Source organism: Gossypium hirsutum, chromosome D04 (assembly GCF_007990345.1).
Source record: "Gossypium hirsutum isolate 1008001.06 chromosome D04, Gossypium_hirsutum_v2.1, whole genome shotgun sequence".
Taxonomy (NCBI): Eukaryota; Viridiplantae; Streptophyta; class Magnoliopsida; order Malvales; family Malvaceae; genus Gossypium; species Gossypium hirsutum.
In genome coordinates this window covers 12,164,683-12,190,464 of record NC_053440.1, presented here as the reverse complement: position 1 = coordinate 12,190,464, position 25,782 = coordinate 12,164,683, and the positions used below count along the sequence as shown (strand labels likewise).

The 25,782-nt window shown below is 32.2% G+C and overlaps 1 protein-coding gene across 1 annotated transcript; it reads left to right on the top strand.

Annotated features, from left to right (window-relative positions):
• The first annotated feature begins 22,500 nt into the window (after positions 1–22,500).
• On the top strand, positions 22,501–25,536 carry LOC121216341 (ras-related protein Rab11C). The gene is made up of 3 exons (XM_041091997.1): positions 22,501–22,689; positions 22,876–23,069; positions 24,717–25,536. Exons 2-3 carry the CDS (start codon positions 22,905–22,907, stop codon positions 25,200–25,202), a joined length of 651 nt encoding a protein of 216 aa, XP_040947931.1. The 5' UTR covers positions 22,501–22,689; positions 22,876–22,904; the 3' UTR covers positions 25,203–25,536.
• Positions 25,537–25,782: the final 246 nt, after the last annotated feature.

Sequence of the window (25,782 nt, the reverse complement as noted above, 5' to 3'; positions counted from 1 at the left end):
TCAAAAACCACCGAATAATCATAAATGCAAAAAATCTACCGAATAAAAAATACTGCGATAAAATCGTGAATCTCCTCAGTACTCTAGGTGCAGTGTATTGACTACAAATAAATGCAGACTTAATAAGCCATCATTACTCCATGGAACTCCTCTGTCAACCACAATAATAACTCACCCCAATGCACATGCAATATGTCATACAATCTTATAAATAGTCATAATTCAATACTTTCACAATTTATTGGCATGTTCAACATGCCCTCGAATTATCAAATACTTTCAGTGAATAGGATCATTGATCCAACTTTCAATTTACCATCAAGGTGGTATCATTTAGCAAATCACAATTTCATGTGTACTTACAAATTTTTTTGTGTGCATGTAGGATAGTCTTTCAAACATTACATAATAATTACTCATACCAATCTATCATGCATAAACCTTATTTTCATTCAAAATCATGCTATACAAACAACCAATCATACATCACATTAACTAACCATTCACAACAATATCAAACATGCAATCATTTAGTCAATTTAGCAACTTTTCTAACATGTCAAATAATTATGGCTTGAAACATACCTGGTTCAGCCATTTACAATTTTAATTACTTAGCTATTTAGCCAAGCCTAATCAACAAATTAAATCATGAATTTTATCAATAAAATCATTAATATCAATCGAGTTCTTGAGTTAGGACCCACACCTTATTTTATGCTCTTTCGTAGCACACTTGTAAATTTTGAGGTTTCTCTAATAAGCTTTAAAATTAACACTAAATTCATGTGAATTGTATGCGTAAACATCTTTCAAATTCACTGTTGGTTTGGGGTGTTTAAGTTAACATGATTTCTGAATTGTCAGATCTTAATTGCCGATTGATTAAGATCGATTTTCCACAAACTAGGTGATAGGGTCGACAATGGCACTTCTTGGCAGCAATGGGGATCGATCTTGGAGATCCAAAATTTTAGATTTGGGGTTGGAAAATTAAGGGAAAAAATGGCAGCAAGATGCAGGGGAAGATGGTGCAAAATCTTGTGGAAAGAAAAGAAAAGAAAAAGATAGTAGATCAAAAACTGTGGGCGATGGCAACAAGGAAGAAAGGAAAAAAATCGAAAGAGAAAAGGAGATGAGAAGGAAAGGGACGACTAGGGTGGGAAGAATGAGACTAAATGCTGATTTTTTTTCTAAAAATAATATTTATACCTAGGTCTAAGAGGGTATGGACGACACACACATAAAAGAAAACAAGGGATTTTGCAAAATTTAATTATGTTGTAAGGGAAAAGATTCAAACATGCGGCCTTAATCTACTTTCCATGCTTTTCCATTTATGAATTAACCACTAGGTTATTTTCTTATTTTTTTTGAAATAATTATTTTAAAAATAAGGCGTGTCACATACTTGAGTTTGATGGAAATTTTGCAAAATAATAAAAATGGTGTGGGGGAAGGGATTTGAACTTGGGTTTAAAGGAAGTTTCACTAATACTTAACCAACAAACCAATACCTCATTTATTCCCTAAAAATGCACAGATAATGTAACAACTAATTTTTAGTGGTGTCGGAAATAACAGTTTCATAACCATAATTTTGACAAACGAGTTAGTACATTAGTATTTATTTAACATCTACGAGTACTTATTAGAGTCGTATTAAATTTTTGTTAAGAAATTGTAAGGTTTGGATAGTTAATTAGGTAAAAATGACTAAATTGAAAAAGGTGTATAAGTTGATTTCTATTAGTTAAATGGGTCAAATGGCTATGGAATCTTAAATTAATGGACTTAGTGAGTAATAATACTTATATTAAGTTAGTGGATGTTGGCAGATTGGTTTGTGTAAAACTTGATGATTTTAAAGGTTAAAATGGTAAATTAAACTAAAAGATGATAATATAATATCACCATCTTTCTTTCTTTTCTTTTTCTTTTTTTGGTTGAAAACCAAATAGCCACTGTTAAAGGAGAAGCAAGTTTTGACCAAGCTTGATTTCATTTCATGGTATGTTATTTTGTCATGTTTTTAGTGATTTTTATGTTTCTAAGCTTGTTTTAGCTTAATCTAGCTATCTCCGGGGTCAATTTGTAAATTTTTTAAAATTTTAGGGACTTTCCCTGATTGTTTTTGAATGTGTTTTGAGTTTAATTGATAGATTATTAAACATGGTTGTTAAATAGACATGTTTTGTTAAGTGATTTTTAGTTATTTTAAGGTTTAGGGATGAATTTGTTAAAAGAGTAAAATTCATTGGTATTAATGTGAAATTGTGATAAATATAGCCTTTTAGGGAACCCTATGAAAATCAGCTAGCATGAAATTTTAATAATTGTGGCTAATTTGTAAGTTTTGGATTTAGAGACTAAATTGCATAAAAGTTAAAATATTAGGGGTAATTTTGTAATTTCACATTAAAGGGGTTATAAGGTAGAATTAACTATATTAAGCTATTTGAATGATTAATTGAATGAAATTATTATTTAGATCAATAAAATAATCAGCCGGATTTGAATCGAGGGCAAGCAAAAGTTTCGAATTAGTTCTCAAATTTGTTGTAACAACCATTGTGATCGAGGTAAGTTCGCATGAGTATTAAACTTATTAATTGTTGTTTCAAATGTATTTTATTTAATGTTATGCTATGTATAATTTAAATTGATAAAAATATGTTGTTTTGGGTATTGGACGATTTAATAGTCCCGTTTGAACCTAAAGAATACTTAGGATGCAAATGACATGTCATTAGGGATTATACAGTTTTGGGTGCTGGTCCTGGATGTAACAGCCCGGTTTAGACCCTAGTTGGACAGTGGTTTCGGGACCACAAATCCAAGTCAAAAAATATTTTAATATTATTTTCTGTGCTTATAGTATGTGAATTAACATGTGTGAAATTTTCGTGACTTAAATTATCCGTTTGTATGCTTAATTTGCGAAAAGGGCTAAATCACATAAAAAGTAAAAGTGACATTCTTATTGTTAATATGTTAATTTGTTATGATTTGATTTATGGGAAGTCCTTAAAAGGTTATTATGCCATTATAAGGCTAGTGGACATTTATGTCCGTGATTCAAGTGTTTTATATTATTATTTCATTAAGGTTAATTTGGTAAATGAATATTAATGATAATAAAATAAATAAAACCTGAAAATTTTTGCATGTTCATCTTTCCCATTGTCGAAACTACAAAAGAAAAAGAAAGAAAAAAAATAGCAAGCTAGGTTCAATACTCATTTTGCTTGATTGAGATCAAGAGCAAAAGAAAACAGAATTAGATCGGGGGAAGTCGAAAGTGGTCGAGTAGTCGATTCCATCCATTCGTCTCGGTCCGAGGTAAGTTTGTAAGTGAATAAATGATGTTAAATTGTATGAATTTATTTTGTACATAGCCGAATTGAATTGTATGTATAACTACATTGCCGAATTGAATTTAGCATGGAATGATTCGTTACGAGTATGAATCGATTGAATTACGACGTTTGAAAGCCCCATACGAACCCTAGGATTTCGGTATGTGATTTCGTGTAAGACCGCATCTAGGACGTTCGCATCGACTTGAGATTTACATGTAAGACCATGTCTGGGACATTGGCATCGTATATGACTTCGTGTAAGACCCTGTCTGGGACAGTGGCATCGATATTTGATTATATGTAAGACCACGTTCGGGACGATGGCATTGTACGAACTGTGGAGGTATCCTAATATTCTTAATAATTTCGAATGGTTCAACGGGCAATGTCAAGTTAAGATCGAATGTGAAATAGAGCTAAATGGTTCAGGTACGTGAGAAGTTAAATGTTCATGAAAATAAGGTAATTATAGTACTTGAGGTGATGATATAAATATCCATGTTAAAAGAGTGATTTAGGTGTACATGAGATAGTTTATATTCGGCGAAGTTGAAATTATAATGCTAATGTTCATTTGATGATTTATTTGCTTATAACTTACTAAGCTATCCAAGCTTACTGTGTGTGTGTTCGATTGATGTTTCATAGATTTTGGAAGCTAGTTACGAGCTCGAGGATATCAAGGATCATCATCACACTATCGACTATCATTCGGTACTTTTGAAGTTTTAAAATTTGAACATATGGCATGTATAGGCTAGATTAAATATGTTTGGTTATGAATTTGTATACATATATATAGCCATGCGAAAATGGCTTGATTATAATATTCTGGCTTGTGTGTAAGTGGTATGACTTGTACTTATTTTGGAAGTATGATATGTGGTTATTTTGTGTGTTATATGATGACATGATTCGTTATGAATAAATAGGTAAGAAGACAGAAAGATGAGTATATCATTGATGGTGTAATGGTTATTTGGGTACAATTTGAAATGGTAATTAACTACATGCTCTAAAATAGTTTGGTTTGATCATTTGAGGCTAAATTTAATGACCGAATTTGGGGATAATTGATTTGTTGTGTTTATGTGTTGGGGCATGATAATTAGCATGCGAATTGGTGTATTTAAAATTGTTGCTTATGTATAATGTATATTAATTGGGTTGAATAGGTGATTAAATAAATAATATTGATAAGTTTAAATTTTAAAGCATAAATTGCTTATGTATTAAAAGTAGTAAAGCATGATGGGTTTTTAGATTGTTAAGTGATCTATATGTTCGAAAGTTTCAGATTGAGTTAATATAATTTGTGCATAATTTAAAATGAAAGACCGTTTTGAGTTGTGTTTTTGTCGGTAATGCCCCCTGACCTTAATTTGGCAATGGATACGGGCTAGGGGTGTTACATTTGATTGGTATCAGAGCTACGATTTAATCGATTCTAGGACTAACATTGCACATGTGAGACTAGCTATACATGCCATATTCTTGTACTGCGATAGTGTGATGATTCTTGACATTTGAAAATGTGTTTTCGTTTAGTAAATGGATCCCGATAGAGTCGTAGTAGATGACGTGGAAAGTAATGTACCTACTCTTGTTCAAGGGGTAGTGCAATCTGATTCTAGACCTATTTCGAGTAGCCATGAGGGAAAGGCTAAACAAGCCTTCTTCCAAATGATGAACGAGTGGTTCACGGAGTTCGTACGAACGAATTCAGCTGCTAACAACCTCCACCCCGCCTAATCCCCCTTAGACTTCTGTTGTACCTTCGGTTATGAATTCGATTTTGATGAATAAGCCCCCGGTCGATAAAATCTGAAAATATGGGGTCGAAGAGTTTAGGGCCATTAATGATGACGATGTTGAGAGAGCTGAGTTTTGGCTCGAGAACACAATCCGAGTGTTTGATGAAATGTTGTGTACTCCCGACGAATGTGTTAAATGTGTTGTTTTTTTGTTGAGAGATACAACCTATCAATGGTGGAAAACTCTGACTTCTGTTGTTCCGAAAGAACGAATTACTTGGGATTTCTTTCAATCTGAATTTAGGAAGAAATATATCAGTTAGAAATTTATTGATCAGAAACGCAAAGAATTCCTCGAGTTAAAACAGTGTCCCATGACAGTTACAAAATAGAAACGGGAATTTGTGAGACTCATTAGATATGCTCGGGAATGTGTATCAACCGAAGCAATAATGTGTAAAAGATTCGAAGGCGGATCGAATGAAGATATTAGGCTATTAGTCGGGATTTTTGAAATAAAAGAGTTCGTGGTACTAGTCGAGCGAGCATGCAAAGCTGAAGGGCTTAGGAAAGAGAAAAGAAAGGCTGAATTTAAAGCTAGAGATTCACGAAAAAGATCATCGAGTAAGTCATTTCCGTCGGCGTCAAAGAAATTTTGAGATGACTTTAGCCATTCAAAGGCTACTGCGGGCTATTCTAGACGTGATAGAGGCAGACCTCCTATGAGCTCGAGAGTTACGTCAGTAGCTAGTGTTGGTAAATCCGACCAAACCAACTTGAGTGCAAACATTGCGGTAAATGACATCTCAGCAATTGTAAATTGAGTGATCGGGCTTGTTTTAAATATGAATCGATGGATCACTTCATTCGTGAATGCCTTAAGTTAGCTTACAAGACCGAGTAACATGCTAGCTCGAGGTAGACAACCTAGAAACATGGGCAATTTGAGTGGCAGCCAGAGGGGAACTAAAGACACTCATGTTAGATCTGAGGCTCGCGCACCTTCTCGAGCTTATGCTATCCGCGCTCGTGAAGAAATTTCGTCTCCAAATATGGTTACCGGTACTTTCATTCTCTATGATACTAGTGTTATTGCATTGATAGATCCTGGATCGACACATTCTTATGTATGTGAGACTTTAGTATCTAGTAAGACTTTGCCTGTTTGTCTTAGTTGATAAAGTATGTAAGAATTGCTCATTGATGATTCGAGAATCATGTTTTCCGACTGATTTGATGTTGTTTCCATTCAATGAATTTGATATAATTCTAGGCATGGATTGGTTAACGTTGCATGATGCTATTGTGAACTGTAAATGGAAGACTATTTATTTGCGATGCCTGAATGATGAAATAATTCAGATTGAGTCTAATAATCTGAATAGTTTACCGGCAGTGATTTCTTCGATGTTAGCTAAAAAATATATAAGAAAGGGTTTTGAAGCTTACTTTTCCTATGTACTCGATTCGAAAGTGACCGAAAAGAAAATTGAATCAGTACCAGTTATGTGTGAGTATTCGGATGTGTTTCCTGAAGAGTTACCAGGTTTGCCGTCAATCCGAAAGGTTGAGTTTGGTATTGAGTTAGTGTCGGGGACAACACTGATTTCGATAGCTCCATACAGAATGGAACCGACCGAATTAAAAGAATTGAAAGCTCAGTTGCAAGAATTGACGGATAGAGGCTTCGCACGACCGTGTTTTTCTCCCTGGGGTGCACCGATTTTGTTTGTTAAAAAGAAAGATGGAACCATGAGAATGTGCATCGACTACCGACAGCTCAATAAGGTGACTATAAAGAATAAGTATCCTTTACCATGAATTGACGATTTGTTCGATCAGTTGAAAAGGGCTACAATGTTTTCAAAGATTGATTTGAGATTGGGTTATTATCAGCTGCGGGGTAAAAGACTTTGATGTGCTGAAAACTGCTTTCTGAACAAGGTACAGACACTATGAGTTTTTGGTTATGCCTTTCGGACTTACAAATGCACCTGCTGCTGTTATGTATCTAATGAATCAAATCTTCAGACAGTATTTGGATCGATTTGTGGTTGTGTTCATAGATGATATCCTGATTTATTCCCGTGATGAACCTGAGCATGCCGAACATTTAAGATTAGTACTATAGACTTTGCGTGATAAGCAGTTATATGTAAAGTTCAGTAACTGTGAGTTCTGGTTAAGATAAGTCAATTTTCTGGGACATGTTGTATCAGCATCGAGTATTCGGGTTGATCCAAGCAAGATTTCAACAATATTAGATTAGAAGCCTTCGAGAAATGTTTCTGAAGTCTGAAGTTTTTTAGGACACGTCGGTTATTACAGACAGTCCGTAAAAGGTTTCTCTATGATTGCAACCCCGATGACGAGACTATTTCAGAAAAATGTTAAGTACGAGTGGTCAGAATAGTGCTAGAAAAGTTTTGATCAGTTGAAATCTTTGTTGACAGAAGCTCTAGTGCTAGTTCAGCCAGAGTCGGGTAAAGAATTTGTAATCTATAGTGATGCGTCTTTGATGCAAGGAGGCAAAGTCATAGCTTATGCCTCGAGATAGTTAAAGCCGTATGAAAAGAATTATCCGACGCACGATCTAGAATTGGCAGCTATTATATTTGCATTGAAGATTTGGCGCCACTATCTGTTTAGTGAGAAATGTCACATCTATTCTGATCACAAAAGCTTAAAATATTTCATGACTTAGAAAGATTTGAATCTATGACAGATAAGATGGTTAGAGTTGTTAAAAGATTATGAGCTAGTGATTGACTACCATCAAGGGAAAGCCAATGTTATTGCTAATGCTTTGAGTCGAAAATCTCTGTTTGCTCTTCGTGCAATGAATTTGCATTTGACTCCAAAAGATGATGGCTCGATCGTAACTGAATTGGAATCGAGACCATTATTTGTACAACAGATTTGCGAAGCTCAAAAAGTCGATAATGAATTGTTAGCAAAACAGACTCAATATGATGTGAATACGGATTCAGTGTTTCAAATTGATGCTGAGGATTGTTTGAGGTTCAAAGACTGAATTTGTGTTTCGAAAAATACAGATTTAATTTAGATGATTTTAAATGAAGCTCACAGTAGTCAGTTATCTATTCACTCGGGAAGTGAAAAAATTTACAATGATCTGAAACGACTTTATTAGTGGCCTGGTATGAAACGGGATATCTCAAAATTTATTTTGAAATGTCCAATCTGTCAGCAAGTTAAAACTGAGCATCAAGTACCATCTGAGTTACTCTAGCCAATTATGATTCCCGAATGAAAATGAGACATAATCACGATGGATTTTGTATCAGGTTTGCCTTTGTCACCTAGTAAGAAAGATGCAATCTGGGTTGTTATTGACAGATTGACTAAATCGGCTCATTTCATTCCAGTAGCACAGACTATTCACTTGATAAGCTTGCTGAGTTGTACATTTCTCAGGTTGTGAAATTGCACGGTGTACCTATCTCTATTGTTTCGGATAGAGATCTGAGATTCACATCGCAGTTTTGAAAGAAACTGCAAGATGCATTAGGTACAAAACTATACTTTAGTACTACTTTTCACCCACAGACGGATGGTCAATTCAAGCGGATTATTCAGATACTCAAGGATATGTTGAGATGTTGCTTTCTTGAGTTTGAAGGTACGTGGGAACGATATCTGCCTTTGATTGAATTTTGCGTATAATAATAGTTTTCAGTCGAGTATAAAAATGGCACCTTACGAAGCTTTGTAAGGTCGCAAATGCCGAACACCTTCGTATTGGACCGAGCTCAATGAGAATAAGATACACAAGGTCGATTTGATCAAAGAGACTAAACAGAAAGTGAAAGTGATTCACGATAGTCTGAAAGCAGCGCCAGATCGTAAAAAAATCATATGCAAATTTGAAACGGAAAGATATTGAGTTTCATATTGGGGATAAAGTGTTTTTGAAAGTCTCACTGTGGAAAAAATACTTCGATTCGGTCGTAAAGGCAAACTAAGTCCGATATTCATTGGGTCGTATGAGATTATTGAGCGTGTCGAGCCGGTTGCTTACAGATTGTTGTTGCCATCTAAGCTAGAAAAGATTCATAATGTATTTCTCGTATCTATGCTTCGACGATATCGATCTGATCCCTCACATTTAAATTCTCCATCTGAGATTGAAATTAAGCCTAATATGACATACGAAGAAGAATCGATCCGGATTTTAGATCGCAAGGTTAAACAATTGAGAAATGAGAAAATATCTTTAGTGGAAGTGATAGATTATTAAATTTGGTTGTTAAATAGACATGTTTTGTTAAGTGATTTTTAGTGATTTTAAGGTTTAGGGATGAATTTGTTAAAAGAGTAAAATTCATTGGTATTAATGTGAAATTGTGATAAATATAGGCTTTTAGGGAACCCTATGAAAATCAGCTAGCATGAAATTTTAATAATTGTGGCTAATTTGTAAGTTTTGGATTTAGGGACTAAATTGCATAAAAGTTAAAATATTAGGGGTAATTTTGTAGTTTCACATTAAAGAGGTTATAAGGTAGAATTAACTATATTAAGCTATTTGAATGATTTAATTGAATGGAATTATTATTTAGATCAATAAAAGAATCAACCGAATTTGAATCGAGGGAAAGCAAAAGTCTCGAATTAGTTCTCAAATTTTTTGTAACAACCATTGTAATCGAGGTAAGTTCGCATGAGTTTTAAACTTATTAATTTTTGTTTCAAATGTATTTTATTTAATGCTATGCTATTTATAATTTAAATTGATAATAATATGTTGTTTTGGGTGTTGGACGATTTAATAGTCCCGTTTGAACCTAAAGAATACTTAGGATACAAATGACATGTCATTAGGGATAATACGATTTAGGGTGCTGGTCCTGGATGTAACAGCCCGGTTTAGACCCTAGTCGGACAGTGGTTTCGGGACCACAAATCCAAGTCAGAAAAATATTTTAATATTATTTTTCGTGCTTATAGTATGTGAATTGACATGTGTGAAATTTCTGTGATTTAATTTATCCGTTTATGTGCTTAATTTGCGAAAAGGGCTAAATCACATAAAAAGTAAAAGTGGCATTCTCATTGTTAATATGTTAATTTGTTATGATTTGATTTATGGGAAGTCCTTAAAAGGTTATTATGCCATTATAAGGCTAGTGGACATTTATGTCCATGATTCAAGTGTTTCATATTATTATTTCATTAAGGTTAATTTGGTAAATGAATATTAAATGATAACAAATAAATAAAACATGAAATTTTTTGCATGTTCATCTTTCCCATTGCCAAAACTACAAAAGAAAAAGAAAGAAAAAAAATAGAAAGCTAGGTTCGGCACTCATTTTGCTTGATTGAGATCAAGAACAAAAGAAAATGGAATTAGATCGGGGGAAGTCGAAAGTGGTCGAGTAGTCGATTCCATCCGTTCGTCTCGGTCCAAGGTAAGTTTATAAGTGAATAAATGATGTTAAATTGTATGAATTTATTTTGTACATAGCCGAATTGAATTGTATGTATGTATAACTACATTTTCGAATTGAATTTAGCATGGAATGAGTTGTTACGAGTATAAATCGACTGAATTATGACGTCCGAAAGCCCCGTACGAACCTTAGGATTTCGGTATGTGATTTCATGTAAGACCATATCTGGGACGTTGGCATCGACTTGAGATTTTCATGTAAGACCACGTCTCGGGCGTTGGCATCGACTTAAGATCTACGTGTAAAACTATGTTTGGGACACTAGCATCGTATATGACTTCGTGTAAGACCCTGTCTGGGATAGTGGCATCGATATTTGCTTATATGTAAGACCACGTCTGGGACGATGGCATTGTATGAATTGTGGAGCTATCCGAATATTCTTAATAATTCTAAATGGTTCAACGGGCAATGTCGAGTTAAGGTCGAATATGAAATCGAGGTAAATGGTTCAAGTATGTGAGAAGTTAAATGTTCATGAAAATAAGGTAAGTATAGTGCTTGAGATGATGATATAAATATGCATGTTAAAAGAGTAATTTATGTGTACGTGAGATAGTTTATATTCGGCCAAGTTGAAATTATAGTACTAATGTTCATTTGATGATTTATTTTCTTATGACTTACTAAGCTATCCAAGCTTACTGTGTGTGTGTTCGATTGATGTTTTATAGATTTTGGAAGCTAGTTACGAGCTCGGGGATCGTCAAGGATCATCATCACACTATCGACTATCATTCGGTACTTTTGAAGTTTTAAAATTTGAACATATGGCATGTATAGGGTAGATTAAATATGTTTGATTATGAATTTGTATACATATATATAGCCATGCGAAAATGGCTTGATTATAATATTATGGCTTGTGTGTATGTGGTATGACTTGCACTTATTTTGGAAGTATGATATGTGGTTATTTTGTGTGTTATATGATGACATGATTCGTTATGAATAAATAGGTAAGAAGACAGAAAGATGAGTATATCATTGATGGTGTAATGGTTATTTGGGTACAATTTGAAATGGTAATTAACTACATGTTCTAAAATAGTTTGGTTTGATCATTTGAGGCTAAATTTAATGACCGAATATAGGGATAACTAATTTGTTTTGTTTATGTGTTGGGGCATGATAATTAGCATGCGAATTGGTGTATTTAAAATTGTTGCTTATGTTAAAAAAATTGTTTAACGTGGCTATGGCGTAATGCACATAGGTTGGTAATGTTTACAAATGTATTTGGTTGTATAATGAAGCTTACTTATTTTTTTTATTTGTATGCCTAATAAGGTGTGTGAAAAGCTTAACCTAAGTAAATGTACGCATATGCATAACATACAAATTGTTGTTTTTATAAATTAGTTAATGAATTGGGTTAGCCATGATTTGGTATTTGAATTTAGAAATGGCTTTGTTTTAGAGTGCTATGCGCATGTATATATATCTTATAAAATGATATGTTTGATAATTAGTTAAAGATATGGATTGTTATGACTCAGTATGCATATGTGCATAGTTTATAAAATAGCATGACTAGATGTTGCTAATGAAATAAATATATGCAATAGATGATTTGACATAAGCTTAATAAATATGATGTAATGATATAAGATTGAGTATATTATAAATATTTGAATGGTATGAATATGATAGTAAATAAGCTCGAATAATGGGTTTATAAAGCATGCAATATTTTATTGATGTAAGATAGCTTGGTACAAATTTTAAAAAGGTTAAGTGTATTGATTGATTGGATTTTAGAGTGCCATGATCTTTGGTCATAAGGTTCGGCTATTAGAGTTATATAATATATGTATTATGATATGATGTATATTAATTGGGTCGAATAGGTGAGTAAATAAATAATATTGATATGTTTAAATTTTAAAGCATAAATTGCTTATGTATTAAAAGTAGTAAAGCATGATTGGTTTTTAGTTGGTTAAGTGATCTATATGTGCGAAAGTGAATTATACGATTTAGCTACTAGTTATTTTTCGAGTTTAAAAATTTTTGGATTGATTTAATATAATTTGTGCATAATTTAAAATGAAAGACTGTTCCATGAATTGTGTGAATTTATATGCTTATTATACACCTACTAACCTTGTGGAGTTGTGTGTATAGGATTGAAATGTATGCACTTGATTTAATGATTGAATCCATGCTTGAATGGTTAAAATATAACATATTCGGTAAGTTTAAGTTCATTATATAAGCTTACTAAGCTAACTACTTATGTTAGTTGTTTATTATTCTATTGGTCATCGGGAAGATCGAATGGTTGGAATATCGTCAGAGCAGGATCAGACTACCTCCATCAATTTGGTAGATTTTGGTACCTTGGTACAAGGTTATAAATGGCATGTAATAGGTGCTTTAGACTAGTTTGTTAATATAGTGTGTTTTGGTCTTGCTTGTATCTACTTGTATATATATGGTTTGGTTTGGCTTGTAAATATTTAAACTTATATGATTATGGTCATTTTGGTTATGCTTTTAAAGCAATAAGCTATGGTGGTGTGGTATGAAATAGTCTTTTCGGTATAAATTTTATGTGTTTAAGGTGTGGAATTGTAACTTTTTTCTTGTACTGAATTGATGTGTGAATTGAGGTGCCTTTTGATAGCATATTGGTTAGACATAGGATGGATGAATATTTTGCATGTATTTGGTGTTTTTAATGTGCTTTTAACAATGTGAAATCGGCTAGTTATGGTATGACTTTTTGTGTAAGAAATGATACTTGAATTGGCTTGATTTAGGGGTTAAAAGTGAGCACACGGCCACCCCACACGGCCGTGTGCCATTATTGTTTTAGGTGCAGTTTCACACAGTCTGAGATACGGCCTGCGATACTGCCGTGTGTCTTAAGTTAGTATGTAACATGGTTTGGCACACAATAGTGTGACCCAATATCGAATACATACACAGTTTGGCACACGACCGAACACATAGGCTAGGACATGGTCGTGTCCAGACTTTGAATGTTCACACGGTCTAGGCTATGTCACACGGCCTGGCCACATGACCTGTGACCCCTGTTTCAAAAATTTTTAAGTTTTTTCAAAATTTTTTGATTTGTTTCGATTTGATCCTAGATTGTTCCCAAACTATTTTTAGGGCCCTGTAGGCTCAATTTAAGGCCTATAAGTGTATTTTTGTCATGATTAGATTCAATTATTATTTGTTAGCATTTAATTCGTATAATTGTTTCTGTTTTGAAGTTAAGTGTTCTGTTTTGCTCTGTAATACTTCGTAACCCTAATTTGATAATAGAGACGGGGTAGGGGTGTTACAGCTAATCTCAAAAATTAAGGCATGATCATTCTCTCTCGGTTCACAAACTTGATTCTACTAAACCTCAAATTTTGAGATGTTACAATTCTCCCATCCTTAAAGAAATTTAGTCCTCGAAATTTTCTTAGCCATAGAATCTAATACCCCTTTCCTTCGAACCGGCCCACTACGCTTTCATTGCGCAACTCTGATTTACTATTCAATTCCAAACATTGCTTCTCCTTAATTCCAAACAGACTTCTCTTGAGGATTTAATTACAAAAATTTTACTATCGAATTCCTCTACCCTGACTCCAAATTTAATAGAAACTCTACTAACACTGAACAAACAAGTGAAGTCATAATTAATCAAGGCGAAGTACAATTTAGGAAATGTTCCTACATTAACGTCAGATGTGTCTTGGTCCTTGTGACGCCTAGCTGCGTAAACCAATGCTAGTTGTCTAATCTTAATTCTGATCAGACCCTTTGGAGGAAACTCACTAACCCTCTGATTCTCTATTGGAGTTGTATCTGATTTACCTGGCAAGGAATATATTTTCCCAGCATTCCCCCGAATGGCACTTATCTCGGTGTCTATAAATCGAAACCCTAGTTGATCCAACAGTTCCTCTAGTAATAACCACTATAATATTCTGTTGAGGTCTGACTTCTCTAGCCCGCTTTAAAGGTCACAAATTTTGATTAGTGTAACCAGACTCTCCCAAATTCAGAATTTTTTTCCTTACACTCTAAGCATTTACGCTCTTCCTCCATCTTAGTCCTCTCAACCATAATATCGAAAACCTTTTCAAAGACTCCAAACATGGATTAGGACACTGCATCATCCCCAACCTCTCGATTTCTACCTTCAGAAGTAGGCGCAATCACAGTGTCATTCTGTCGTGTGAAATGATATACGAATTGTGCAAGTATACATATCGAATTAAGTAATAAAGTGATAAGTGAGATCGTCTCCACAAGGATCGATTAGGTATAAAATGGTTGAGTTATTATGATGAGTATGATTAATGTTATGACAAAAATAATGATAAGGATGTAGTGGTAATTTGAAGGAATAATGATGTGTGCAATACGTGTAGCTGGTAAATAATGGAAAATGTTATGACAAGACAAGATTAAGAATGCAATGGCAAATTCAAGAATAATTACATGAATAATATGCAAACGAACAAGTAAACAAATAAAAATGCTATGGCAAAGATACTAAGGTAAAGGATAGAGGGTCTACAATGTTGATTTGGAAGGTCAGGATTACTAAGAATTTGCCATTACTGATAGTAATGCCTCGACAAAACCATACTCAATCTACTACTCAGAAGAGTTCTAAAATGGTCTGCTTTTTTCCAGAACAAGACGTCAAGTTACCTTGCCTTAAGCGATACATGTCTGTAGGCCTCTAGCATGGTACCCTGCACTATTTCGTTTTCTTTTCGTATGAACATTGCTCTATGTCTAGAGGCTGTTACAAGTATTCAATCACACACTTGCTCATAGCATTCAATTTCAATCTCATTAACCTAACCTTGTCAGAATTAGATTAATTTAATGAACATGTTATACATCCATCTATGTCTAGAGTTTGCAAACATGAAACTTTGTAAAAAACCATTGAATGAAACAGTGTATTAAAGCATATTTACGCTTCAGTCATTAAAGGCCACCGTCCATCATGGGGTCTGATTGTGTCTTTTGGAGTTTGCTTAACCCTTAAGCATGCATGAAACATATGAATGAAGGTCTTTTGGCTATTCGATTGAAGTGAAGTTTTTAATGCATTTTAGAGCATTCTAGTGTTCAAATTTATGGCCGAATTTTGGCTATTAAGCTACCTAATTGAGTCCTATAAATAGTTTGGTTTGAAGCCATGTAAAGGTTAGAACATTTTGCTATAAAACCTATATTTTAGTTAATTCTCTTTTTTATTCAAGAACTTCCAAACTTACCAAGAATCTCATTCTTGTGGCGTTCACTAAATTGATCTTATCACTTTCACAAGTGTGACAATCAAAACCTTATACCTTTGGTTCAATTTGGTGCTCCACCACTTTTGTTTCTATCAAGACTTTGAGACATGTTTTTTTTAAAATAGAAAAGATTAATAAAAGGTTTGATTTAAAGTTAGAAAAGTACCTTACCAAATACAAAAACCTCACAAGTCACTCAGAAAAAAAAGTCACTCCACTCATATTTACACATAGATTAGGCTTTTTCCCACTCGAATAATCTCACTCACTCACGCATTTTACCTCTCAAAAGTTATTGTCTCAGTTTTAAATAGAACTATTGAAACACAATTATGAATTTCAAAGATGTTGTGGCAAAAGGGTAGAAACATGCTTAAAAAGGTGTTTAGGGGTATTTTGAGATTTTTTTTTCAAAAAGAACTTTGTTGTCACAAAAGATGTAAAATGGAAAAGAAAAGGTGATTTAGGGTTGTTTTGGGTATAAGGGTAAAATGAGAATTTGATTTAAGGTTGTTTCAGGTATAAGGGTAAAATAAGAATTTTTAGGTTTGAAAAAAATGTGTCACTGCCAAATTTCACAAACAAGCATAAAATAGGCTCCAGAGTATGATACAAATAAATTTTCTATAAGAGGGTTCCTAGCATTTTCTTTTTAGTTTTTACTCATTCTTTTCCTTTTCCTTTATTTTTTCTTTCCTTTTTTTCTTCACAAATGTTTTCTTGAATTTTTTTCGAGAAACCCGGGATAACGTATGTACCTAATTTAGAATTTTGAAGTTCTGATACCAACTGACGTAAACTTAGTTACGAGGTTGAAACTCGATTCACAATTTTATGTTCCCGATCATCTGAATAGGTACTTGCACGAATAATGGTAGAAATATGACGAAAAATAAAAAAGGGTAAATTGGATATAACTCACGAATATAAATGAACCAAAAAAGAACAGATGCTATATGACAACACGACCCATTTTCCATATTGTTGTTTAACACTCGAAAGTTTGGAAAAATGGTAAAGACCTTGACCCACTATCTATAATGAGATAGGAACCAGAGGTATAAGGTTTTGATCGCCACACTTGTGAAAGTGATAAGATCGATTTAGTGAACGCCAGAAAATTGATATTATTGATAAGTTCAATAGTTCTTGAAAAGTAAAGAAAATTAACTCAAATATAGGTTTTATAACTAAATGGTCTAACCTTTACATGGCTTAAAACTAAACTATTTATAGGACTCTACTAAGTAGCTTAATAGCCAAAATTCAGCCATAAATGTAAACACTAGAATGTTCTAAAATGCATTAAAAATTTTACTTCAACCGAACTACCAAAAGACCTTCATTAATTTTTTTCATGCATGCTTAAGGTTTAAGCAAACTCCAATGGAAACAATCAACCTCCATGATGGATGGTGGCCTTTAATGGTGCATCGGAAGGCTCAAAAGTCATCTTTTAGAAGACTTCTCCATGGACTCATTAAACTTCCAACTTAAATGGTGCAATTAAGTCAACTCTTGACTGAATAGTAACCTTTTCATGCTAAACTAAACTATTTTAAGTGTGAACGGACTTGATGCTTTGGTAATTTTGAATAGCCCTTGAAGCTTTAAGTAGATGGTTGGCCATTGGATTATCCTAGGACAAATTAACACATGCATTTGGACACACTAAATGCAACAATAAAGCTATAGTAGATTTAGACAAAATTCAACTTACTTTTAAAACACATTAAACATACTTAAGACACATTTAAAAGATGTAATAAACTAGGACATAATTAACAAACATATTAAATATGTAATAACACAAGACATAAAGACATATTAAATTGCTGTAAAAATAAAACATAAATAAATAAAAAGATGTGGAGTAAAATAAATTAGTCAAGATGTCCAGTTTTGGGCCTTAAGAGCCCATAATGCCTTTTTGGGCTTCTTTGGTTTAATCACGTTTTTTAGACCCAATTGACAGTTTCGGTCCGGGCACAATTAAAGGATTCGAGATCACATCATTAGAACATAAAATCGTGAATCTAATTTCAACCTCATAACTGAGTTCACATCACCTGTAAGATTTATCGATGGATTAATATATTTGAGGACCTTATTGCTTGTATACTTTGTAATATACTGAACTCAAGGGTTTGAAATTGAGAATGGTAAGTCATTTATATATCATGCCAGAATTACATATATGTATGATTGTTCCTATTCTTGTGTTCCAAAACTCGTCCTTGTATCATTTTTGTTCAATAGTCATCTTTTAGTTTTAGTTTTTTTTTTCCTTGCTTGAGGACAAACAATGACTTAAATGTGGGGGAGTTTGATCTACCACAATATTTTATAGCATATTAAACCCTTTTTTTTACTAAAGGAGCTTGTATAAAAGCAAGTTGTTATTTTTTACTTAATTTTTCACTTTTAGTTCCCAGATAATGAGAAGTGTAATTTTAGCTATTTATATAACATTAGGGGCCAAAATAGCCCTAACGGAAGGCTAACATATTTGGTGAGTGTGCATGACATCATTTGGAGGCATATGAACTCGAGATTAGCTGTAATGTTTCAACACGGAGTGGCGATGTCACAACATAGTGAGTAGAACATCCAAAGGAGTAATCTGCCTTCAGTGTTGCCACATAGCAAAAGGGTGTCACGATATAGCCCTGAAGCCAAACCCGAGATTATAAACTACTATTGATGTTGCGACATAAACTAGAGGATTTCATGACACCGACCTGATGTGGAGAATTAATTAACTGAGGGTGTTTTGGACCGTCCAAAAAACTTTAACAAGGAAAATTTAACTAATTTAGGTCAATGGACAATGACCAACCCTAATTCTATAAATAGGCTTCATTAAACACTTCATAAACATATTTTCTGTAGCTTTAAGCTTTTATTCTAGTTTAGGTTGCAAATTTCATTTAGTTTTCAGTTTTTAGTCTTTTGTATTTAGGATTCCTATTTGTAATTCAGTTTTATTTTCATTTGTGATCTTCAGAGAATCTAACTTGTGGATTTGTCAAATTATTGTGGACTTCTGCACTTTCAATATTTAATACAAATTAATATTTCTCTTAAACTCTTACTCTTTATTTATTTTTCATGTTTATTTATTTTATCAAGTTTATGTTGTTTATGGGATCCATGAGAAACTAATCCTCTTATGGGGGATTAGCGAGTGGATGTGGGAGTAATTAATTTTTATGTAAGATTTCTTAGCGGACCAACTATTTGGGATAGGAAGAACTTAAACCCTAGGCCTAACAACCCTAGAAAGTCATTTAGGTGAGAATGAACCCAAAATTGGTATTGGTTATCCGTAAACCACTTACCCAATCGGGTCTGGACTGTGAGGTTGAAAGATAAGTAGTTCTTGCTGACTCATTAGTTTAGTGGAAGATGAAGAGATCTTGTTAGGTTAACAACTAGTTGAATTATTAGAACCCAAAATAGGAATTAGTTGTGACCACCGAAGCGAGTTTGTCTTCCATCCTTAGAATTGATCGATTCAACAAATTAGTTTTTCGTTTTCCTTTTTATGCAATTGATTAATTTTCTTATAAAATAATTTTTCTTCACTTTATGTCTTATCTTAGTATAATTTAATTAAAATACTAATTAGATCTATTAACATCGAAAGTATTATTAATTTAGTACTCGTCTCCCTTAGATATGATCCTCGAAGTACTTTCATACTTTGTTTTACAAACTATATTACAACCTAACATGTATACTTGTGAAAACCACCTAACTCTTCTATTTGGTTGCAGGAATTACACTCTAGACGTTAGCACGTTCAAAGGCAGTCAAGCTTCTGGGAGTCATTGACTTCGATGTTCAAGAAAAAATATCTCCCCAATTGGACTTGATAGACGACATATTAGGCTTTCAACCGATTTGCTCATTTGTGACTAGACTAAGAACATGTTTAGGTTCAACTACTAATACAAGTTGTCTTTCCGTATTATGATCCGACCACGTAATACCGCTTAGTATTAGTTAAACGTTAGATAACCAGTAAGCCAATATTTTCTTTCATTTTTCTTTGTGTGCAAAAACATTAAAGGCAACATACAAAGGGTATTAATGTAATTAATGAATATTTGTATTAAACCAATTTGTTTAAAAAATACAAATGTATATAGATAAAAAATACTACACTTAGGGCACTAGATCCAACACTGTTGGGTTCGCGTCGTATCGTTCAGTTCCAATCACGTTGACAATCGCCTAGTTTCTCCTGTTCACTGAATTTTTAAGTTACAAAAGTTCCTAGTACGATCCCTATTCACATGAACTTTCTAATTTTACAGCAAATAAATAATTATAATAAAACTTGTGTGGAGATGATAGTACACAATCTAATTACAAACCCAAAATTTATAAAATATCATATAAAATAAATCATACATCCATACACATACATCATTTTTCGAACATGAATATAACTTAAAGAATGACACATCTTATCTCAATTTAATTAAAAAATGAGAGAAATAGAGAAAATTCAGTATTCGCTTATATTATAAATATAACATAACCTGACTCTGATACCAATTGTTGAAAAAATCAGTTTAGAAAATAGTGTCAATAGGCACAACGGAAGTTTAAATTTTTTTCTTTGAAATTTGAAATTGAGCCATTGTGATATTTATAGGAATAAACTTAACTGAAATATACATATGCTTTGTACAATGCGGTCTAAAGTCGATCTCGACTTTCTACCGAATGACCTTCTTCGCTATTCTTGAACCATGAATTGCCTCGAGTGTGGGTTTGAACAACATGAACCAAATCATAGATTGAAAACTTTTATTTAACTTTCAGTAGAAAAGTCAATTCTCTCTCTAAGCAGAAACTATGCGTTTTTCTCAAAAAATGAAATTTATTCTTCAAAATAAATTACCACTACTTTTTGAAAAATAACAGCTTATGTGAACTGTGGTAAATTACTTAACACATAGTTCCTGTTTATAGAGAAATAATATCAGAGTTTTGTTCGAACAAGGCTTGATTAAATAATAACATTTAAATAGAAAATACAACTTCTATTCTAAGTAGAAGTGAGAGGTGGTGGCACCCTTAGAGATACACTAGGGTTGCTACCTCTTGCCTGTTATTTGGCCCTATCAGGCCTTCCAATATTAAATTTCTATTTCTCAAATATTATTTATTTAATCAATTAATTAAGTTAACTAAATTAATTTCTCTATCAAATTAAATTATTTTCTCTATTCATTTTTATTTCTATTAAGGTCATAACAACTTTACCGTAATAGACTCTATGAGAAAAATATATTTACTGTCTTATTCAATAAATAAATAATGATTGATTAATTTAATTCATTCTTCCAACTTCAGTTATCTAATTACAGTTAATTAAATAACAATTCAAAAAATTTAAATTAATTTCTAAGTTATCTTCTATACTTAGCGAGAAAACGCATTCACTGCGGATAGTGACACATAAGATCTAGTTTTCTTACTTTATTGTTTTCATTCATTTCTTTTTATTGGTTCTACATGTAATTTGTTTCCGTTTATCTCGAGCTAGTAGAGGGATTGATTGAACATATATAATTAACGCTCAAATAATTTGTAATTAAGTTTCAACTTTCTGCCTATTCATTATAACATTATTCAGTCATGAAGTCATTTCACTAAAGTATCATGATTGAGCTCTCCATTATTATATCCTATCACAAAACTACTTATCAACTTCTCAGCCAGTGACTTTGTAATTGTATTACCCTAATAGGATATTCGTTACAGTATTATTTAGTCATGAAGTCATTCCACTTAAGTATCATGATTGAACTCTTCATTATTATATACTATCACGAAACTGCTAATCAACTTCTTAACCAATGACTTTGTAAGTGTGTTACCATCATAAGATATCCTTAATTTTTTTTGGGTATGTTCGTTCTCTCATATGAACCTATTTTATCTAATGGTAGTCATTACATCTTCCTTCATGAATAATTAATTACTATCAAATTAGCCCTTAAACTTGCATTGTTTGTTAACTCACCTCAAAATAAATAGAAAAGTTAATGTTGTTACCTTTGCTGACGTAACATACATTGGATTGTCTCGTGGATATCACGCAAGCAATTTATTAACTTTTTAAAAAATTTAAAAAATAAAAAATACTTTAAAATTATAAAAATTATAAAAAAAATATTTTTATATTTAAAAAAATAATTAATTGCTAACATGGAATACACATAACAATTCACATGTATGTCACATCATCAAAGTTAATCAATATTAATTTTTTCATCTATTTTGGGATGATTTGACAAATAATACAAATTGAAGGAATTAAAGAGACAAAAAATTAAAGTAAATGTTGAAATGATTTTTTTTGTAAAGTTGAAAAGTCAAATAAAGAATTATGCCAAAAAAAAATAAGGATTAAGATAGGCAGCTGCAGCATAAAGATAATAATGATCTTTAACCGTAAAATGTCACGAATCCAAATCCACGATCATCTTTAATTGTAGAAACCTGGGCAATTAAAGACCTTATCGAGAAAGAGTCTACATAAGGAAAACAGTTACTCCTTAGCTTCTTACTCTTGTATTTTAGAAAATTCAATGACCGAATTTAATTGTATAGATCCTACTTAAACACCGTTTTAAGTGCCTTTTTGTACGTTACTTCCGTTTTCTCTCTTTGGTTATGGAAAAGGAATGCTTTCCTTTCTCCTCTCCTGCTCTTCAGGAAATTCTCTCAAAACAAACACCAAATCTCTGAGTTTTGGTAATCTCCACTTTCGATCAGTAATCAGATATTAGCCCATCATCAATTAATGGTTAGTTTCTTCTCTTCTTTCACAACCTTGTTTGTTTCTCAAGAAAAAAAAAACCATAACGCATTTGGTTTACTCTACATTTCCATTGGAAATAAATATGTTCTTACAATTGGGTTTTCTGATTTCTTGGATATGAAGAAATTCCGGGAAACAATTTGTTAAGCCAATTTATTATTTTATTAACAGGTTTTGGATAGGGTAAAAGACACTTATTAATGGCATATAAAGTGGATCATGAATACAATTATTTATTTAAGATTGTGTTGATCGGAGATTCGGGTGTAGGAAAATCAAATATTCTTTCAAGATTTACGAGAAATGAATTTTTTTTGGAATCGAAATCAACCATTGGTGTCGAATTTGCAACTAGGACTCTTCAGGTTAGCTTTCTGTATACTATATACATATGATATATACATAATATATCTTTCCCAAGTAAAAGTATCACAACAATTTCTATATTTTATCTTGTATTTTTGCCTAAAAAATTGACAAACAATAGCCAAATTAGTCCTTCTACATCTAACAAATTAGTCTAACTTTCCGTTACAATTGTGCCATTAAATGCTTATTTTGATGTTTCTTTTATATAAAACATAATAACAAATTTAATCCTTTAACTTTTAATATATTTTATACGTTTTTATTTTAATATGTACAATTTATTACAATCATCAATTGTATATTTATACATACTATTTATAAATCTATTTACTGAGTTAGTGTCACCCATCAATCGTGTTCCAATTTAGTTAGGGAAAATATGTTAATATCCCTTCACAGTTCGCATTAAAAATAAATTATATTATATAAGGGTACTTTAGTCTTTTTATCTAAAAAATCAATAAAAATATGCATATAATGGGATTTGAACCCATGTCTATTGGATTAGCAAAATTTTATATTTACCAATAAACCAAAATTTTATTTTGAGAAATTTATACATTTTAATTTTATTATATACATTTTATTACCTCCATCGAATGTATTTATTAATTTGTGGTAAGCTATTTTTAAACAAAAATACATGTTCTAAATATGTCGTTCCGATACGCATACCCATGTGATAGAGCTTTTTTATTAATTATGTTGTTGATTAAGTTAGTGTCACAAATTAACTCGACACCAACATAAGATTGATGATAGAACAATGATAAACAATTGTATTAATTTAGGATTCTTAATTTTATATGTTTTTGTATTTAAATTTCGTTTTACTTACAATTTAATCTATTTTTTTACATTTTAATATCGTACTTATTTTATATATTATTATAAATTAATTTCAAATCATATTTTTATTAATTATTATATATTTTTTTGTAAATATATCTATGAATTTTAAATACATTATTTTCACGGACATATGCATATTATAAGATTTCTAGTAAGAACTGATGCGTATATAAAAATTGTATACGAAATAAACTTTTATTATTAAATCATGGTGTAAGGTTAGACGCATTAGAAAATTTAAATGTAAACTTTGAATTAGACACTATAATGATTTTAACCTTTTGCTGTTAGGAATATAGAATGAAAAATAATAATATATTTGTTTTTCAAAATTAATAATATATTTATTTAATTGATTGGGAAGGCGTTAAGATATTAAAATATTAAAATTAATGAGATTTAAACAAAAAAGTAAGTTACGAAATTTATCCTATAAAATTATAAATTTTATAAAATAATATATTTGATGTTAAGTATATTACATTTTTAAATGAAGAAGGTTTGAACTTTAAAGGTGACATTATTAAGAACTACGAACATAAATTGTAAAATGAACTATAAAAAAAACTTTAGTGAGTAAATCACAAAAGAAAGTCAAATTAAAAAACTTTGTGTCCAAACATAATTTACCGTATTTTATATAATTATTTTAGGGGTTAAAATCAAAATTTGAAGAATTTGGAGGTAGCGAGGCCTTCCCAGCCTTTTTACGTTGTTCGGATATTGATGTTGGATATGAATAATTCAAGTAAAATGAAGACCAAGCTTAAGACTTGTTGGTTGCATTTCAGGTAGAAGGGAAGACAATTAAGGCCCAAATATGGGATACGGCTGGTCAAGAGAGGTATCGAGCCATTACAAGTGCTTACTATAGAGGTGCAGTTGGGGCATTGTTGGTTTACGATATAACTAAAAGGCAAACCTTCGACAATGTCCTAAGATGGTTACGTGAACTAAGAGACCATGCTGATTCAAACATCGTCATTATGATGGCCGCAAATAAGTCCGATCTCAACCATCTTCGAGCGGTTTCAATGGAAGATGCTGAAGGCTTGGCCGAGAAAGAAGGTCTTTCATTCCTCGAAACATCCGCACTAGAAGCTTTCAATGTCGAGAAGGCATTTCAGACAATCTTGTTGGATATTTATCAGATAGTAAGAAAAAAAGCATTGGCAGCACAAGAAGCGGGTTCCTCCACTGGTGTTCCTCATGGAACCACCATTAAAGTCTCCAATCTGCAAGATAATGGAACCAAGAATGCTTGTTGTTCCACCTAAAATGTGGGTTTTAAGGGGACACAAACAGGTGATGCAAATGTTGTATTGGCAGCCGGAACGTTCTGTTTCATTTGGGGCAGACAGGGAAAAACACTTTGTTATATAACCATCTTAAGACAATGCAGGAAACAGGTTTTTGATTCAGAAGAACCACAGATTATGATGAACAGAACTAGGATGTTAGCAGTCTTATATGATATGGTTTTGAACCCATAAAGGGTTTTGACAGGGAATTATTTGAGGGGATTTTTTTTTTCTTTTAGGCAAAGAAAGGCAAAACCTTGCTTATGCTTGATTTTTTTTTTTAAACTTGAAATAAATGTTGTTAATTATATTCATGTTGTATACTAACCTTCGTTTTGTGAACATTATAGTTACCCAATTAATTAACGCAATTATCTTCAAAAAGATAATTTTAAAAAATTCTCATTACAATTTAACATTTTTTTTTCTAATTTTTATTTTTAGCATCATAATTTTTAAAAATATATAATCAAACTTTAAAAACGTACCTAAATTTTTAAAAGATAACATGTTTGTAATGTTATGAATGTGATTTATATTATAATTATGGGAAAGA